This window comes from Polyodon spathula, chromosome 14, assembly GCF_017654505.1.
Source record: "Polyodon spathula isolate WHYD16114869_AA chromosome 14, ASM1765450v1, whole genome shotgun sequence".
NCBI classification, from domain to species: domain Eukaryota; kingdom Metazoa; phylum Chordata; class Actinopteri; order Acipenseriformes; family Polyodontidae; genus Polyodon; species Polyodon spathula.
Genome location: NC_054547.1, coordinates 14833367 through 14849437, shown reverse-complemented (window position 1 = coordinate 14849437; position 16071 = coordinate 14833367). Strand labels below are relative to the sequence as shown.

The following is a 16071-nucleotide window of genomic DNA, read 5'->3' as shown; positions in this document are numbered from 1 at the left end:
AATGAAAAGCTTTCGTAAGAAAAGATACCGCGTATAAATTTGATAAAAACTACAAGCCCCAGTACAGCTCATCCACACGTCACTATCAACAAATGCGTACGGAAGACCTGAAGGGACAAATCAACATTCATGCCAGACCAGCAACCGAATTAACCGCGTGATCCGTTTATTAAAATACTAACGCTAGCGCTGTATCCGAAACAGTATTGCAAACATTAGAACAGTTCCATCTTTTAGTTATACCACTAATCTAATTACATTATCAACCCGCGACTCCTTAAAATTTGGCAACACTGTTCAGTGGCAGAATGATGTGTGGCTACAATTTACCGACATTTCCCATTTACGCTTGAAGTGATACCGCATCATTGCCGCCACAGACATGGCAAATTGCTTCAGTGTAAACATGCCTTTACATTGCTAATTGTGCAATAGATACATAAAATAACTACCCTCCGGATTTTCTTAATATGTATTTCTATAGTATAAAAATGAACACTAGGAGTGTACTGGTAGTTTGTTACAGATTGCAAATGTATGCCAAACTCACTGTGTTAGGGAGGGAAAAATACCAATGCACACATGTAGGTCCCCCTTAGTGGCTCTATACTATATTCACTTCTTATGCAGAAAGGTGCCTCTTTATCCCCCCATATCTATGGCAATATAACAACACAATATAGTTACATCCTGTTTACAGTATGTGTATTCTTTTTTTTTCTGTTGTTTATCTAGTGTACTGTTTTGTAAATATGTAATCTTATGATTCATATGAGGCTATGTATTTTTGGGAAACACACAGACAGACTCACAGGCTAATTTGTACGTTCTTTCTTGCTTTGAAAATGTCTGGAATGTCTTAGCCACAGGCTCCAGCGATGTCTATTGAATGATAAACCATTGTGCAAGTTACAAACCCACAGCCTGGAAGACTGAATGAATGTACAATTACATCTGCGAGGGGGATCAATGTGATGAAGACTTTATATTTGAGTGTGTAAAATGTTGGATTCATTATTCGACTTAAAAGATAAAAGTTACAGCACGTTTCATAGAGCCCAATTAGTTTTAAACTTGGACTAGTTTACCTGAAGTAAACTAATCTTTCTGGTCCTTGTTCTTCATTCCTTCGCAGACTCTATTCTATTAGAAAACAAGGAATGCATTATAAATGGCGGAAGCACTTTCTTCCTCTAACTGACTGTAGCCAGGAGAGGAAAGTTTACGATCTGTTTACATTTTGTTTGTTTGCTTCAAAATACTCCAGACAAGATCAAGAGACTTTTGAGGGTTGTGTATAGTCTGCCAAAAAAAAAGACTGAAATTAAAATGTAATGTGAATCTGGATCCCCCACTGTACAATTATCCTCTTTTGAAATGCTATCAAGTACCACTGCATAGCTGTAGGAGAAATATCTGCATTTCTCAGCTTACTGCTGGCCATGGCATTCTGCATTTTTAACATGTTTTCAATCTTTTGGTACAGTATTAAACTTAGTCCATCTAGTATATTTTATGATTAAGACTGTATTTTTTTCATGGTTATCATGATGTTTGTGAAATCTGATGTATAGTAACTATAGAGAAAAATGATCAACTTTTAATGTGACAATGCAATTTTTATCTGCATTTTCTTCTAATTTGTGACGGGGATGTGCAGTGAAAAAAAAATACAGGCCAGTTTATGATGAATCATATAGTTATTTCTGTCACAGCTAGTCAATAAACATATTATATTGGAGCAAATGTAATGGTATGTTCTCCTTAGTAAATTAAATGTGATTTTCAGCTGCTTTCTACTTCAGTAACCAGTAACCTCGCGTTCTGCTTTGCTGCTTAAATACAATGGCGGTGTTGTCATGACACACAAATATTTTAAGCAGTCTTGTCTGTGGCTTTATGTAAGACCGCGAGACATCACATTATTGCTCGGAATTTCACAGATAAGCTTTCCGTATATTTTTAAAGAGTGAATAGCTTCAAATGTCACTTCATTCTTTTTTAACACATCTTTTTATATATTTTGTAGGAAGTTTACAATTACTCTTTGTGGTTCTCAGAGCTGTTGCTCAAATATTGAATTTGAATCATCTCTCCGTCTAAGAATCCACCTGGCATTGTCTGAATCCTTATAATCTTACCTCTTGACTCGGTATTGGTTCCAAATAAATCAGATGAAGATATTAATATGGAGCCAACAGTGTTGAAATGTAACTGCATTTTGAGTTGGCCACCATGATTTCACAAACACCCTTAATGTCAGGTGGAATATGATACTGAGAAAATGATTCAAAATCAACATTAAAGCAAAATAACTCAGATCTAATCAGTATTATTGTACAGTATATTTAAATTTTTATTGGAAAAAGGCCATATGAGTTATAATTAGTTGTTTATAACGGCTTCCAACTGCAAATTTCAATCTCAAGAAAGCACAGAATACACATTTTAAACACTACACGTCATACACATACACATGGCTTCTTCAGATAGTGGAAGAACACATTTGTTAATAGCCGAGGGGAAATCTCTGATCTAAGTCCCATCGGCAATGCATTCCAATCTGAAACTGCAGAAAAAGCAAAAGATTTCCTTCCAGGAGCACTTTTTACCATTTGTATTTGAAAATATTGTACTGTATGTTTGCTTGTAAAACCGCACAATCCACCTATTGGCATAGCTCAAAAATAGTTTTTGTCTTTAAATTAAAATGGTATTTGTTTGTTTAATGTGGACACCTCCTTCACAGTCAGACACCTACTGACAGCACTGGAAAATAAATCTCTCATAGATAAAAATGAAAAAAATCTCACCTGGATTGACTTGAGTTCTTGCAGCTCCTAATAGATACAGCAGCATCAACAGAATGAAGTGCATCTTGGGAAGGTATTTCATCTCAGAAAGAGAAAAAAGTTCCATTCCTAAAATATAAAAGTCAAATAAGTAAATAAATACATAAATATGTATTTACCTGACATGTTACATTCTTCTTATAGATGATTTATTATCCTAACATTCCAAAAGAAGCACATAACTTATATATACCAGTATTTTTGCAAATTAGGTTAGTATAATCCAAAGATATTCCAGTCTTACTGCTATTGCAGCAGTCACCAATCAGGTAAAGCCTGCTACATTTTTTGTTTTGTTTTTAAGTAACTGAACAACACAGTTTGAGGTGCTTTTAAATGATTAAAAAAGACTGAGCATCAACAGGAGTGGCTCAACATTTCGCTTTGCTGCCAGTCAGACATTACCTCAGCCTATGTGACCGTGAGCAACCGCTTAGCTACAAACAGTCACTGCAGTATGCCATAGTAAAAGTAAAGTGGATTGCAGTGATAGTAAAGCATGGTAAGAGGCGAGCATGGTAAGAGGTGAGCATGGTAAGTTCATAGATTCAATAAACAATACAGACTTATAGTACTAAGGTAGGGTGGCCTACAGCTTTTTCAAAAGTTATAACAAGGAGTAATTTATTCTCACTACCTTGTATTCTTGGTACCTTGGTATTCAACTTTTAGCATAACCCCATTAGCGTTTGAGCTCATGTAATAATAGAGCAAGGGATCAAGTCCCAGCGGGACAGCTGTGTTTGACATTATTTGCACAAGGTACAATACAATGAAAAAGGGTTTAATGTTCTGCTAGTTTCTGCCCAGATAGTGATTAGTCCAGCTTGTACTAGGCTGCCTCTTATGAGCTCAGCAGGCTGAAAAACAAAAGCAGACAGAAGATATTAAGTGAACCGGGTCAGCTCTGGTAACTGACGCGCAGAAAGTATACTGGAAATAGATAAAGTCATGCAGTTACCCACTTTTATAACATAATTGGACTAAACAACCCAAAAACTCATACAGCTTGCCTGAAGCAACACAGTGGTTCAATGGCTCAGCTGGAATTCAAATCCTCTGTCTTTTAATCCTCTGCTTGAACTGTAAGCACCAAACTACATTGTTGGAGATTTCCAACAATATGGTTAAATCATTTTTGATTTCCAATGTTATACAATTATTGCCTAGCTAATTGGGGAAGTCTGGTGTTAACACATGTTATTCTTAATAAAAGAATATATTTGCTAGTTCAGTCCCCAGTAAAAGCATTGCTGTTTAGAGTGTCGGGTTAAAGGTTTTGTAATTATTACAGCTATGCGTCAATGTTTGTACTGAGTGGCAATGGTAGAATTACAACAGAGTCCATAAGATTTCAGAAACACCAACATCATGCTGTATACGATATGGAAAGTTTTTGTTTGATCTGCAGAAGAAAATGTAATCCATGCTCTTGTGAATTGCTTTCAACTTCTGGTGGTGAGATCTCTGTAATTATTTAGTATTATGAACCCTTTTTTGCCAATCAAATTTTGAGTTCTCAGCTTTACATATTATTATAATGCTTACACACCTCACGAAGAAATTGGAATCTCACCTGCCTTTTAGGCAGCAATGTTCTGACAGAGATGTATTGTTGGCTGCAAAGAACTGATGCCTGCATTCTTTTGCTCCTTTCGTTCTTTGGTCCTGCCATTTTAAGAACTAACCTTTGTTATTTAGACAGTGAGATCATAGCATATGAAAAAAAAAAATAAAGTTTACATTTCTCTTTTTTATCCCCAGCCAAGTACAACTTACTCGACCTCGCTGATATAAACATGTGCTGGCACGGTTTATATCACTCCTGGACTTTTTAATGATACACTAATGAAGAATTAGGAAAGCAACATGACAACAAGCTGATTTCACTTCCAGTGAGGTGAGTCCCGAATCTCTGTAACTGGTGATGAAAACCAGACTGGCTCTTTTGCTGCTCGGTTGAAGATTGAGTTGCTGATTCTTGCCCAGACACCACACTGTGCCATGACTCGGAGCCTCATAGATGTAATAAACACGGCATCTTTTAAAATCAGACTAGACCAATATTAACATGAATCAATCCTTCGGATGAGATGTAAAACCGAGGTCTTACTGTAAGTGACTCTGCAGCAGTAGTTGTTGATGCATAGTTCACCCCCTAGTCTCTGTAAAATCATTCTGGATAAAAGCGTCTGTTAAATGACTAATTAATAATAAATGGTTAACCGTAAGAAAAAGCTATCATCTTTATAATTTTTATTGTACATCAACAGAGTATGTTAATAAACAAGTGTAAACTGCGTTGCAAATCATGCGTTATAAAGATGTTTTAAGCTGGGGCAGAACCTTGTATTTGGCGAAACCAGGCGCCAGTGAAGTTAATAAAAGTATAAATATACAGCTACGATAATGAAGACTGGCTAAAGCAGCTTTTTAAAATATGCATTTCACTGAAAGTTAAAACTGCTATAAGCATTTATTAGTAACCTTAAAAAGATGGTTTCTCTTTAATATAGAGATTCATTATATACGGTTATTTATATGAAACGTGGAATCATATACAGTATATTATAACATTCTTATAAAATTGTATTGCAAATTATTTTTTTCAAAAGTTCTTTAGTTTTATTTTCAATAAAAAAAATTTGTATGTGGGGTTTAAATTACAGTGTGACAGGGTGCTCAAGTCACATGTGTGGGTAGCCGCTGATTATGCATGACAGAGAGACAATGGAGGTGGAATTGAAACGCCAGCACAGGCGCACAGGATTTATTCACAAAAACATAAAGTAAATAAAGGTGGTCATGTGACATTACCAGCCATGAGAATGCATAGAGGACACATACAGCAAGCTGTACAAAAGCAAAATAAAACACAGTACTAAAACTACAAATAAAAGGTGACACACAGGGCGAGCGCTAGCCTTATAAACGAGGCTTCCCGCTCCAGGAACCTGCTACACAACGTAACCCTCGCTATACATTACATGGGATCACTATTCCCTAAACTAAACTACTTAGGAGCCGGTATTCATATAACGACTCCTGCTGCTTCATATGGCCTTGGCTGGGCATTGCCTTCACAAGCACCACTTGCAGTTTCTGGATTGCGTGGCTGTTGTTCCTGCAGAGCGGACACTCTCCTCCTCCCAAATATGCACCGCTCCCCTCAGTAGTATGGCGTTGCAATCGCCTAAAGCCATCTCCACCAGATGTCTGACAGACACTTGGTCAAGACCCGCCCACCTGCTGATTGAGGACCAGCTCAGCCAATCACTTGCTGCCCTTCCCCTCAACCAAGCCTAGCAGGCAGCAAGTCTCAATCGAGCGTCTGTCTGTAAACAATAATTTAACTACATAAATCAACTCCAAAAAGACACAATAAACCCATTTGCACATACAAATTACACCAACACTAATTCCCTATTATGGAGGACAATCACCCTTAACTATCGGCTTAACTAAAGAGGAAATGGAGTGGTTTTTAAAAAGGTATTGAGCTTTGCTTTCACATAAACATCACTGTGCAAGCTGTACTTTTTCCTGTTCCATGGTTTATTTAATTACTACTTCTTGGCTTTCACGCAGCTGAGAATGAAGTGATTTCCAATCACTCTACTGTTTCGGAATGAGAGACGAGTATGCTCTCCCACAGCAGGCACTCTGTTCTTTATCTGAGGAAAGGCAAACTCAGCACAATACTATCCAGCCTCTACTATCTCGCTGGTGGAAGTCCATGTTTATTTAACATATATATATATATACCACTCATTTTTATCCAGCTGCAAAATAGAAAACAACTGCCGTGACCTCACTCGAACAAGACAGCTAGTGAGGGAGAGAGTGAGAGTCTGAGAGAGAAAGGGACAGAGGGACACAATAGTAGATTTGTGAATAAAACAAAGCAACATACAACTTCAAATAATAGTTAATTACAGGATCGTTCATTGAGTGCTGTGTTTATCTCATGAGGTTGCTAACTCTGTGCTTGCCACCTCAACTCTCTCTATGCCAGCCTTCTCTCCGTTTGAGCATCTCACTATCAAGCTCCCCTTTTCCATGTCCCTCAACCTTGCTGTTGTCGATCGTCCACCAAAGAATAACTCAGCTTTTATTGCTGAGTTCTCGCAATTCCTTTTCCTAATCTGCACTTCAACTGACAAAATTCTACAACTCTCTCAATCTGTCAGCATCTCCAGTCACACCCGTGGACACACCCTGGATCTACTCATCACCAGGGGTCTTGATATCTCTAATCTCTCAGTCTCAGAGGTCTCTCTCTTTGACCATTTCTTAATCACTGCCAATATTAATCTTCTTGCACCATCAGCTACTACTGATACTGTTATTTCCTTCAGTCCCAAAAAGCTGCTGAATTCTATAATACTCTCTGAATGTATCTCTTCTTTCCCTCTGATTGGTACTCTTCTGTCTTCGGTTGATGAGGCAGTGTCCCTCTACAATGCCACCCTTACTCAGATCATCGACACAGTTGCCCTGCTTACAACCAGAACAGTGAAGAAACATTGTAACTGTCCATGGTATACCCTCGAACTTCGACTGCCTGCCGCAAGTCTGAGTGCAAATGGATGTCGTCTAGACTAACAGTTCACAAAGAGATTTGGACCAATCACCTCAGTAGCAACAGGCATGCATTGTTCCTCACTATCTTGTAAAATAAATAACACATACACACACACACACACACATATATATATATATATATATATATATATATATATATATTATATATATATATATATAGATATAATATATATAAAGCGATGATTAAAAAAATTTTTTTAATTAATCTGATTAATCTCATGATTAAAAAAATTAATCTTAGTTAATCTCAGTTTTAATCGCATATTAAATTGATACAATTAGTATATCCATCTAATTTAAATTTGTTTTCTTACTGATGCTATTATTATTATTACCCTTAACTGTAAATAATCATTTAAAATATATTTATTTATTTAACCAGGAAATATACCCAATGAGACCATCACCTAAATTTGCTGGGGGCAATCATTTTAAAATTACAAATACAACGATGACAGAGATCGAATGATTCTTGATGTTAGATCTCCTTCCTGACCTGCGAGGATGCGGTGTAAAGGGAACAGAGTACCCTGGACTGGATGGCCCAACAGTTCATTCCCAGGGTTAGGCGGAAGTTGGCCATCTAGAAATGTATGGAGCTACGGTACCCTAAATCATCGACCCGGAAGGGAAACGATGTGGCAGCCGTGGATCGGAGGAGCGGTTGCACTCATTAACCAAGGGATCATGGTTGACGGTATTTAAGGGGATGTAGTGATGAGATATGTTCCCTTGTGAATGGCTAAATTACTTATCCAAAACGAGAACCTTGTGCTGTAAAATCGTAAGTGTTTTGTTTTTTTATTGCAGTGTCTAAAAATACTGTTAGTTATTATTTTGATGGCTGATATGACATCCAGGAGCTGTCGCTTAAGGCCAGCACGAACCTGGACAGCACTTCACTTTGTTTGCATTAAAGAACTGTATTTTCACCACAAGCACTAGACTGTGGATGGATGTTTGTTATTGTGTTTGTGTTACGTGTGGGTGAATTAAAACGGGACTGTTATTGTTTTGGGGCCAACCCGCGGATTACAGATAAGCAATACATGTCACTGTATTGCTTCTCATTGACATTGTTATTGTTTACTGTTGTTCGCCATCAGGTATTTGGGTTATAAAAATAAATAGTCATTGCACCTGGATATCATTGTCTGTCTGTTGATTGATCACTGATGCATGACCTTCACCTGCACACAGTTAACCATTTTGCCACAACAACCAACACAATAAAACCTGCGGTTCAAGCTTGAGCTGCAGCATACATATCAGAAAACACAATAAATAGGATGTCATGTGATTGTGGACTGAAATAAATTAGTTTTTTTTTTAATAACATTATAAATATGTTGCCATAGTAAGCACTTCTAGGAAATGAACTGTTATTGTTAAGTGAACTTGAAAAAAAAAAAACTTTATCAACATATCCAACACTGCAAACTAACAAGAAAAATTGGTAGGCTTTACATACTACATGCAAAAAAAAAAAAAAAAAAATCTTATATTATCATACTTTGCTTGATTCATGGGCTTGCAGCGATCCTGAATTTTTAAAAGAAGTGGTGGGTGTAATTTGTTGTTTTATTGTTATTGTCTGTAGCAGAAGAGCTGCTAGTGTATTCTGAAAAGTGAAGGCGTGCTCAGCTCACAGCAGACTAGATGTACTCTTGTGTGATACTGGAATTCAGTTCGACAGTAGACAAGTAAGCATCTTTCCTTCCAGTGAGACGTCAGAACATTTAAAAAAAAATGTGATTAATGCAAGTTAAAAAAAACGCTTAACATGAGCTTGAACACTTTGAACTAGCACACAGAACCAAAACTATGGCAACCACTAAGTGCCAAATTACTAGAACACATATTCTAAGTAGGTGTTTACTAATTAACACAACTATCACAATACACTACAGAAGCTCAGAAAGGTAAAGCTGGCATCCTCACACTGGCTGATATGACATGTATGATTTCTAATTTATGGTAAATATAGTGAATGCAAAAATTCATTAGCAGTCAAGCATTTAAACCAATTGCCAAAACACTGAGGCCCTGATTTATAAAAGGATTGTGCATGTTTTTATAAAACAGGGGCTGAGTGTTCTGAATTCTTGGATGGGATTTATAAAACACATGCAATGGAATAAACACGCAATTAAGACGTGATTTGCGGGGGCAATGTCTCTGTGCGGTTTAGCCCTTGATGCATATGTAATTCTGTATATGCATATGTAATTCTGAGCCATTTCTGAACAAAACCACTAAAATTGGGAGGGGATTTTGCAAATGAGGTCTATTAAATATTCTGTCTAATTTATTAAAGCTGCCGGTAATTGCGAAGAACTCTGAAAAGCAGGCGTTAAGTTGCTGCAGACAGACAGTAGGCTATATACAAGCCAAGGTGATGTGGGGGAGTTGTCTGCAGCAAGAAGGAGACATTGTTTTCAAGGATTTCAAGGAAACATTTAATAACATATTGAAAAGAGCTAATTTTTTAACCCTTCTAATCAAATTACGGTTTATAATACCGGTACCGTATTGTTTTGCAAACTCCAATTTTCAATACCTGTTTCATAGCTTACATGACAAAACAGAAAGTCTGCAGATAGAGAATATAGAATCCATGTAAAAAAAGGTTCTTAGAAGCACCTAAGCGGCAAAGCAAGGGTCTAACGAGAGCCTTTACTTCTTAAGAGTGTAGACATTATTAAAAGAATGGTGGAGGAGATTAAGAAAAAATGGAACGATATTCCGAGGCACACAAAAGAAAAAGTCTCATATACAATGAGGGCTCATTCTCCACCTTTATTTTAGTAATGCCTACAGAATTGATTTTTTGTAATATGGTATTCTGGTATTTAACAGTACTGGTTCAGGAAGTATTGTTAGATTCGAGTTGGAAAGAATCAACAAGAGCAAATACAGTTTTTCGACAATATATACCATACAGAGATGCTTTATAACCAATATAAGGAAATAAATACAGACAAACATAAGAAATAGGAGAGTTGTAACTGCATAAGACTTTAAGAAGACAGAAGTCATAGTTAAACTGAAGACTGTTCGTATGCAGCTGTATTGTTGCTGAACATATTGCTGTACAACAATGGAAGGATTATCCACCTATTTGACTGCCATGGATGTAAGTAAATAAAATATATTGTTTCTGAAGTTTGAAAAGTCTATATGCCTGGAATTATTCTATACGAAATAAGGAGTTGAACTAATATGCAAAGCACAGTAACTGGATGATGCATTGTAATGTATAAGCAACCTGCTACAAACTCTGTGGTTCATGTGTTTATTAAGAAGCCACCACACATTCCATATTTTATTAATTTGTCCTGGTGATGTATTTTCTAGCTTGTAACACATCTTCATGTTTTACAAGTACTGCTTGCACCAAAATCTCCAAATTCGCTTCCGAGCATCCTCATTACCATGGCTAGTACCAGGCTGAGGTCTTTGTGTGCCATTCATTTTCTATTGGAATGTGTAGTATACACACGAGAGGGTTGACCCAAACCCGTTATTTATTGTGAGAGGTGTGTAATTCTCCACCGCTAATTGCAGTGAGGGGTATTTAAATTGGTTGATTGTGGAATCGCTGCTTTACCTAATTAGTCTTATAAAATAGGTTGTTATTTTGATGATGAGTGCGGCCGTACTGAACACGCACATTACATGGCTTTTTGCGGTCAGTTTTTCCCCCTTTATAAATCTGGGCCCGAGTCCTCGATTATAAACTTCCGAACTTCAAGGAAATGTAGTTTACTTAAGAACTCCAGTGAGTTTAGGACCAGTCATGCTCTCCAGCAATGCAAATAAAAATAACAATTATGGACTAGTTAATAGGAGGAAATGACCAAGACCCAAACATCCTCTATTCAGATTTAAAACACATGGGTTTAGGAACATATCAAACTAATACTAGCCTGATTGAATCAACCCAAGCACCAAATATATTTTAATAGTTAGCCAGCATATAACTATTAATGCTAGCTTTTTTTGAAATTCCGTCAATAACAATGTAAACTAACATAATTTCTTACTAAATCATTTAATTGGAATTTAATTAATATAAAGTAAACATCAACTAATGATGCCAACCCTGTGTTTGTTTGGGTTTTAATAGGAACACATATGAAAGGTGTCATTATTGGTAATTAATGTTTTCTTTACAATAATTTAATTGTAATTATAAAGTGTAAATAATCTATTATTAATGACTTAGAATACATTTTCAAGAATTACCCCACTAGTGAAAATAGGTACGCACGTTACACCAATCTAACTATCCAGCAAGGTGCTTTTAAAATGTAATGTATTAATTTGAGTTATTGCTAAGCTATACACGTGATAACTACATACACTTTGGATTGGTTTTAGGATCATGCCTGGGAACATCTGCATGCGTGGATACGGGAGGAAGTTATTTTTCGATGACATTGCTTTTGCTATAGCAACATCACTGCTCTCCTTGTGCTGAATCTCCTGCTGGTTCCACTTCTTGGAATAAAGGTTAAAAAGCTTCTCGTAAATTGCTATCCTACAGCCTCAGTTTTTAGATGCCTGAAGTGCAGAGCTCAGTATGTTTATATTTGAACAGATTAAAATCATCTTTTTAAAAGGTACTGCATAGTCGGCCCTCTGTTTTATTTTCAGTGAGCAATTCGAAAAGCCAGAAGATACCAGCTGTTAGATATCTAGTGCAACTTGGAATTTAGTAGCATGTGGCATCTGCCATGAATGTGGCATGTAACAACACAGTAACAAAATTGTGATTTAAAAAAAGAATCTCTTACAAAGCACTTTCACTAATATGGTACTGCGCTTTTGCCAGCTTGACTTGGCATGTTGAATCCGTTCTGGGCATTAAAAGAAGATTATTACAGTATGTCGGTAACAGCAGACTTGCATACATACTTTAAAAATAAAGGTAGCAAATAGGGATTATGGGCTTGAATAGACTTCATCCATAACTTCAAAAACACTCAATCATATATTATAAGGAAACTGAAGAGAAGTAGTCGGAAGGCTTGATTATCATGTAATGATTACTGGGGCAGCTGGCTACTGAAAAATCAAACGCGTGAGTTTTCGTTAACCAAATAAGCTATGCATATTTACACAGCCGGCATGGGCTTTTTACTAGGTTACTGAGATATGTGCTGATTCTTATTGTTGAGAAAATATGTATTATCTATGGCCTAGTTAATCATCTCAAAATCATCTTTTATACTTCATTTTTATGCAAATTATCACTTACAAAAAATATGTGTTGAGGCACTTTATTAATAATTAGGAGGCCTAGTCATCTAGCAACCCATTTAACTATAGATTCTATCACAGGTGGTATGACTTCAGTGGTTTTCCTGCCACTGTTCAGTATAATATAAAACGGCAGTACAAACATAATTCAAACAGTCTGATGCCACTGGAAGCATTTAAAAGAATACTAGACCTCAATACAAGCTGTCAGGATGCTTCAGTCACTGCACGATAAACCCCAGAGCTGAAGGTTCCACCGCTCTAGCAGTTTCTGAAACACAAGGAAGTCAGGCTCACACGTGGACAACAACTTTTTTTTTCCAGAAAAATCTAAACCAATGTGTTTAATAAAATTTAAATGCTTCACAGTTCTTTGGATGGGTCATTTACTGGATTACGTACAAACGTTACTGCCAGAGAACTGAAAATTGTAATTAGAAGCACATTTCAGTTCAGACAATTCATGGGAAAAAAAGTACCCATTACTGTGTGCAGGCTCTGCTCTGAGCCGGAGTGTCAACAAGGATAGCAGCACCATACCCTAGCAGCAGTGTCACACGTATACACCAACAGGGCACACAGTGCTAATGCTAATGCTGAAATGCCTATGGCGAGCAAAGATGTCAAAAAGCTCCAGCTTATAATATTCAATATTGGGGTTGTCTGAAAATATGGTCATTCAAAATGCAAACCAAAGTACAGAGGTCCTGTATGATTGTGGTACAGCCTTGTGTCATTCAAACTGCAGTCATTTAATACAGTCAGAATATAGCAGCGCATCCGCTGCCACAGTGGAGAGGGAGACCATGCTATTTATTACATGTTGCACTGTCCCTTGTGTAACTCGCAGTACTGAGAAAATAAGTTTTGTTTGTGCAAATAGTAATTTACAGCGGACTGCAGTCTAAAGTTACGTCGCTGTTGATGGAGCGCTTTGGAGTGTCAGAAAAAACAAAAGTTCAATGCTGTTTTCTTTTGTAATATGATATTGATATTCCAAATTGTCATGTATTTGTTGAGTTTGCCATGGAATAAGCCTATTTACCAGATGTTGGTCTCCCATACCTAAAGACGCTTGGGATGGAAAGAACATATGATATTTAATATAGGCTTATTTCCAAATGCAAAAATGTATAATTATTGTTACTCCATTTACTGCAACAGACTTCTGCAGTGTCCCATACTTTGACCTTTCATTCTGTTTACTCTCGTATACACACAATATGTAGCAATTACTCACATACCTTTAAGATGTGGAAAACTGTCCTCAAAGTTATTTCCAAAGCAAACAGAACTGTATTAACTCAGCTCATAGCGATACAGAGAGTCCTGTAAGTATCAATGCATTCCAGAGGCCTGCTCTTTACAAACAGCAGACAGGAGGCAGCTCCAGAGAGCCACATGCTCCTTTTCTATTTTTATACAGAACATTAACATAATGTATGTATTCAACTTTCATATGTGCCCAATAAAACCACTGGAGTCATGTAGGCAGTGCATGCCTCAGACCTGAAAGCCTTCATTATGTACTTGACTGGCAGCAAAACTGGGCTGGCTGATGGTCCTGTACTTGAAAAGTGATGTGTCACTGAAATAGAGCCTCACAAACCAGTGAAAGAGCCCTTTCAAAACTGAAACTCTGGGAGGTAATCTATAGTACAATGTGAATTTACTTCATATCAATGTGAGCAGTAAGGCTCTGGCTCAGCTGCAATGACAGTGAGGTAAATATTACAGAGTAACTAGGACTTCAATTGAGGATTAAGGTATATCAATTCTTCAGTTTAAGTGAATCCCAATATTATTTTATTTTCATATCCTGTCTACTAGCTGCAGTCTATGACAGCATGGACACGGTGTTACAGTAATTCAACTTTTATATGTTATTCCAAAAAGTTTAAACTTAAAAAGACTTTTTAAAGATTGAAATATGTTTTATGATATCTCACCGTTATATTAAATTAAAACCTAGATTTTTTTTTTCTTAACATCTGGACTCCAGTTGTGATATTACTAATGCGCTTAGATCATAAGCCATTATATTGAAGTGCAATTACCACCTCTTCAACACGCACACATTTTAAACTGTTGATATTTTAAGACTGTTGACAATGCAGAAATATTTAAATGCATTTAATACCATGCATTCTGGATCTACTAGGGGTCTGTGGGCATTTATAAAAAAAATAATCACCTAACTACGATAAAAGAAGTCATACATTGTTCATCTGTTTCCAGACAAAGAAACTGAGCATTACAGCAGATGGAGCAAGGTATATTAAACTTAGAAATATAATCTTGCTTCATATGCCTCAGATGCAAATTGCATTGTAGAAACCTACCTGTTTAGATTTTGCATGTTCACATCTTAACTCTTCTTCCTACTTTTATTTACCTAGCAACAGAAAATAAGCACTGTATGTGAGATTTGGAAAAGGCAAAGATCTCCACACCCACTCCTTCCGATACATCTTTGCTTTCTTACCATCCTGGGAAAGATGACTGTGAGAAAATGCAGGTGGCAGTAATAAGAACTCACACTGCAGAACCCCATGCTGAGCTACCTAATCCATGAGTTATTTGAAATGGAAACCAGAACAGAACACACTCAAAAGTAGTACTAATATATTAGTCAGAGACATGGGCACCTAATTTTGTTTATAAGTACGGGTGTGTGAACAGGATGACTCAGTCACGTCAGGCCAGGAAATTAATGGAGATCACACAACAGACTTGGGTAATGAAAAGCACTGTGGCTCATTTAAATTCAAAATAAAATATTTAAACAAAACCAAAATACTTTACAAAACCAAAAGGCACGTGGGCCAAAACAAACAAACAAACAATAACAAGTATCGTGCTGGTGCTTCCAGCACGAGTAGCAATTGTTATTTAATTTTACCCATTCTCAACTCACAAACACCCCTTGTGCAGCCAAACTGCAGGTCTTTTATATTATGGCCAAGGGGTTAACTAGCTATTAATTATCTTATTACCCCTCGGCCATAGCCTAATATAGTTTCATAATTTGGGTGACTGTCAGCCAGTTAAAAAATCAGTAGCTGACAGTCACGCTGTGGCAAACACGACATATCGATACTGTACATTTAAAAGAGAACTAATTGCGTATAAAAGTTGAACAATTAGCTTGTTGAGGAGGCTCGCTGGAGGTCACTTCGGGTGCTTATGTTTGGTTAATTAATATTTTGTTCTGTACATGTTTTGTTTCTTTATTTTGTAAAACTTGTTTTTTTATTTTGTTTTCTGTAATTTGGTTTCATTATTATGGGTAAATGGACTTAAAGCTGGAGCCATCTAAATATATATATTTTACCTTATAAGCAACTAG

The 16071-nt window shown here is 36.7% G+C and overlaps 1 protein-coding gene across 3 annotated transcripts in view; it reads right to left on the bottom strand.

Annotated features, from left to right (window-relative positions):
- Positions 1-16071, bottom strand: part of LOC121326997 (discoidin domain-containing receptor 2-like) — a 45265-nt gene that overhangs the window by 14829 nt on the left and 14365 nt on the right. For 2 of the 3 annotated variants that reach the window (XM_041270715.1, XM_041270717.1), the window contains exon 2: positions 2814-2921. In XM_041270715.1, the coding sequence (XP_041126649.1) occupies positions 2814-2919 (106 nt within the window). In that variant the 5' untranslated portion in view covers positions 2920-2921. Of the gene's footprint in view, positions 1-2813; positions 2922-12915; positions 12994-16071 lie in introns of all 3 variants that reach the window. The other variant, XM_041270716.1, reaches the window with a different exon arrangement.